General features: G+C 41.2%; 1 protein-coding gene across 1 annotated transcript; it reads right to left on the reverse strand.

Annotated features, from left to right (window-relative positions):
- Positions 1-991: 991 nt before the first annotated feature.
- atoh1a (atonal bHLH transcription factor 1a) lies at positions 992-3,468 on the reverse strand. Its single transcript, XM_088376587.1, has 2 exons — positions 3,054-3,468; positions 992-2,212 (listed from the first exon to the last, which is right to left on the reverse strand). The coding sequence occupies exons 1-2, from the start codon at positions 3,223-3,225 to the stop codon at positions 1,506-1,508; spliced, it is 879 nt and encodes a 292-aa protein (XP_088232713.1). The 5' UTR covers positions 3,226-3,468; the 3' UTR covers positions 992-1,505.
- Positions 3,469-4,796: the final 1,328 nt, after the last annotated feature.

A 4,796-nucleotide genomic window follows, 5' to 3' on the forward strand; every position in this document is an offset into this window, starting at 1 on the left:
CCTCTCAGAGAACAACTATTGTTGCCGCAATACATCTGACTTGCACAGCGCACGTAAATTCAATTAATGTTTAAAAAAAAAAACAGTAAACAACATCCCTGTTAAATAAAACAGAGATAAAAGCAATATAACAAGGTGGAGGTAGATTTAAAATGTCAAACTTGTTTTGGGCCTAAAGACTGCCATGCTGGGTTGTTTGTTCATTCTTGCTGGAACACATTGATTCCATTGCCATTGAAAATCATGTTGCAACTGTATTGTATATAAATTTAGAGCTGTTGCGTTACTTTTAGATCGTAAAAATAGACAAGGATTATATACTTTGTTATATCCTACACTCAAAAAGGTTTTATTGCCATTGAAAGAGGTGCAATACCAATAAAATGTCGTTTTTATCTAAAAAAAAAACCCCAAAACAAATGAAACAAAGACGATATACAGCATCTCATATTTTGTTCAACTCAAATACTTATAAACTCCAATTTAACATATTGTAATTTAAGGATTTTTGCTATTTTTAAAAATTTATTTAATGTTTTAGCAGCTTGCAAATGAAGACAAAATATAACAAAGACATTAAGTTTCAGGTTTTGAGTTTGGGGCCTTGCATCGTAGGAATGTCTTTTATTTTTGTTGTACTTTACTTAAGTTTGCAGCACTGCAGAACACAAAAAGCAGCATTCAAAAAATATCTATGCACAAGATGTAAAGCCAAAGAGCACCACTTAGTAATTTTTATTGAGTTTGAATGAAGTCTTTTGTATATTTCATCTGCTAACAAATGGACTTTAACCTTATTTATTCTACCTTTAAAAGTAATCATTAAATCGGTTTGTATGTGGCCAGCATCATTTCTACAAAGCGTTGAAAACAAGAACATTTTTTTTGTTTGCTTTTTATTTCGAAAATCAAATGAACAAACAACGAATGGCAAAAGTATAACTTTTCCAGAAAAGTTAACTATGTATTAAAAAAAAACTATAATCAAAACAAAACAATAAATACACATGTCAATTAATCTCATCCAGTGAAAGCAAAAGACACACATAAAAAAAGAGCAAAGTACAAAAAAAAAGAAGGCAGCAATGATGGCTACATTAAATAGGCTCTAGAATTGGCAGCACTATGCTACAAGCAAGCAAAATTATGACTCATTTTTTGTGGTGTGGAATAAAAATAATTTGTCAAGCCCCTGGCTCATTTAGGCTACACATAATTACTATTTTAAAGTGCACATGGTGAACTTTTGAAGTTGCAAACAAAATAGTAAAATACAATATACAAACATGATAGTAAAAACTCTATTTAGTGAGAGACTGGACTGCTTATTTTTGGTTGAAGTGAAGTGGGGACAGAATGGCGGTGACACCTGGCAACTTCAAATTGGCATGAACCAAATTAATATGTCACAAAGAAATAATCGTTTAAAAACAGTTTGAGAACAATTTGGTTGATACTGTCGGACTTAAGTGGTATTGATATATAGATATTTTTGTGAGAATATGTTAGAAAGAGACGGTATGAAGCTCGTCCTCCTCCAAAGCCATCTCATCCGAGTCACTGAAGTGAGAGTGCGGAGAAAATTCGCCGTCGCTGCGGGGTGAGTCCACGCGTCCACCCGGGCCCCCCACCGAAGGGGAGCCCGCTACTTCCTCCACCTGCAAGGCGGGGAAGGAGACGTCGTCGAAAGCGGTGCGCAGTGACATGGCATCAATGTGCGCTGCCAGCTGGCCCTCGGAGGAGTTGCCCCTCGGCTGTGACAGCGACTGCGGAGCCCCGCCGTCAAATCCTGCGGAAGGCGACGGCGCCAGGTCGCTCTTTGGCGGACTGGAGGCGGACGAAGATGACGCAGGGTCTTGCAGGAGCTCCGCTAGAGCGTTGATGTAAATCTGTGCCATTTGCAGCGTCTCATACTTGGACAGCTTCTTGTCGTTATCCAGAGCCGGGATGACATTGCGGAGAGCGTCGAAAGCGTGGTTCAGGCCGTGCATGCGCCGCCGCTCCCGTGCGTTGGCAGCGACGCGTCTCTGCCGCTGCACGCCGTTGGCTGGCTTGCTGGACGGGGCCCTCTGCCGGGCGGATGCGTCCTGCTCAGGTCCGGCGACCACCAAGCCCTTCAAGCGACACAGGTCCCGGACTTTGAGTGAGCCCTTGGCTGATTTTCGGTAGCTGAGAGGGCTGGGGGGACCCGCCGAGGACGGTGAGCCACTTTCTGGAACAGCAGGAAAATATTTCAGGTTTAGCGGATCCCTGTGACGTCACATCATTTACCTCTGCGCCATTTATGGACCGCTAACAAGTTTTTTTCCAAGAAACTTCGTAGACTTACAGGCATTTTCCCTAATATTATACACATTTTAATTGAACTTTCCATAGTTGTGGAACACTACACTTAAATTTCACTTAATGTTCTAATTACCCACTTAACCGGAAAGCAAAGCACCACACGATTTTTTTAAGCTTTCTAATTTTCTAGTTTTATGGAACGCATCATACTTTACCGAGTCATTAGCTTTCTAATTTCTCTGTTCTTTGAATAAAGTATGACTGGTTAAACAAACAAACAAACAAACAAACAAACAAACAAACAAACAAACAAACAAACAAACAAACAAACAAACAAACAAACAAACAAAATATCAGACTTTTCTTAGCTATCTAGCAAATTAAACTTACAGCTCCATCATAAGTTAAATAAACTTGCCAAAACTTTCTAACTCCCATGTTCTCTAGAGGCACTGTACAAAAAAGAATTTCCGACAAGTTAATGTTTTCACTTAATCTAGATTTCAAAATTTCCAGGAATGCACGGCAATAACTTTCTAATTCCCCAACTTTCTGGCACGCACTATAAGAACTGCATTAACCCTGTCCTAGCTGTTAAATTTCCCATCTTCTGAATTGCACCACAGGAACTTGACCTTTGTTCTAGCATCCCAATAAGTTTTCCGGATCACATTAACATTAAAAAAAAGTTTTACAACAATTTGATGATTGGCATGAATTCTCATAAAAATAGTTCGCATATGCATACAAGCAACAGAATGTCTCACCGTGATAAGAGCCGGTGCTGGAGCAGGGTGAATGTCCCAGGTAGTCTGCCGAAGAGTCGCGTGTGTCGCGGGTGCCGGAGGGCTGCGCAGGACCGAGCCAGTCGCGTGGGTCATTTTCATAGCTCGCTTCTTTGGCGCCTTGACACCAGTCTGCCACGCTTAAGACATCCATGTTTCTCCCCCACGCCGCGCAAATCACTCCTACAGGTGGTGGTGGTCTAAAAACGATACCGGGAACTGTTTGGCTTCCGCGCTGCGTGAGGAGGAGCGCAGGTCGCGTGTCTTGGGTGTCTGGAGACGCGGCGTCCGTTTAAAAGGCGGCACGCGTCTCGCAGCCCCCCTCCTCGCGCAGGTCGCGTGTAGTCGACCAATGAGAAGACGCCCCAAATCATGTGGAGGGGGAGAAAATAATGCCTCAAAAGACACTTTCATGCCCCCCCGTCCAAGTTGGGCTGTTTATATAACATTATAGAAGTGGTACTTTTGCCCAAAAGGGAGTAGGGGGAGTCTGCAGAACCCCCTGCAGAGTACACACGTGCATGGTTTTAGGTGAGAAGTGTGCACCATGTGTGTCACGGGCCTGGTTTAACAATGGTACAGTAGGTTCAGACAAAGGAGGCAAGCTCATTTTCCACCGTACTTAACCGTTTTGCATTTTTTTTATATTCATGAGCCTAAAGTCTTTCATGCAAGTATAATATGGCCCAAGTTTGGATGTCGCTTTTTGTGGGCGTAAAGAGGATTGATCAATGATCTTCAGCAAAAACAAAGGTGATTTGAAATAGTGTATTTCTTCTTTTTACTGTTCTTCATCAGTTAAATACACATGTTCAAATGAAAGAGTGCTGCCATCTAATAGTCGATAGTGGAATTACATCCAAAATATACGGGAGTCTGAACAAAAGAGATATGAACTGCACTAAATAAATAAATAAATAAATAACTAAATAAATAAATAAATAAATAAATAAGTGAAATAATGGGGCTGTGCCCTCAGCACCAATGGAGGGTGCTGTTATCTATACAATTATAATATAATGTACATTGACATGAATGAATAAAATTAACCTTAAAGTGATAAGAACTATGAATGGGAATTACAAAGTCCTGGAGGTTGACTATAATGTGCGAGTAAAATATTCCATTAAAAAAGACGCGTGGGATGGGATGGGGGGACACAAATGGTTCCACAGCTTCGCACTCTATCGCTCTCCTTCTCGTTGCTCCCTTCTATCATCTCCAATTTCACTTGGCTTTTGTCGCGCTTCGCAACCCTTTTGATCCCAGCCTCGGAACGCCCTGTTGGGTGTACGAGTCTTCACGGGAGGCTTCAGAAACATGAGCTGGGTTCCATAGTGACACACGTGCGTGTGTGTGTGTGCGTGTGTGTGTCAACCTGCGATAATGCAAATCAATGTGATCATCACACTGAAGAAGTTAAAAGTGTAAAAGAGCGATCAAAGCAGCACATTTTAAATTGCAGCGTGGCCAATGATACCGTGCACTAATTGTGGTCTATTTAGTCTAATTGCAGCACACTCAATTAAGGATGTTGAATACAGTAGCTCTCTCATTCCCAACCACTGTGCCTCGACACATTCAGTGAGCTGTGAAAGCTCTTCAGTTGTTTTCTAAAACAATGAATCCATCTGTGCCAATAACAATAAAGTAATTAAGATCCCTTAAACATGTTTGATTACCAATATATAAATACAGCATAAACTATGATCTCAAAACACTTTC

This window comes from Syngnathus floridae, chromosome 5, assembly GCF_059516105.1.
Source record: "Syngnathus floridae isolate MCC-2025c chromosome 5, RoL_Sflo_1.0, whole genome shotgun sequence".
NCBI classification, from domain to species: domain Eukaryota; kingdom Metazoa; phylum Chordata; class Actinopteri; order Syngnathiformes; family Syngnathidae; genus Syngnathus; species Syngnathus floridae.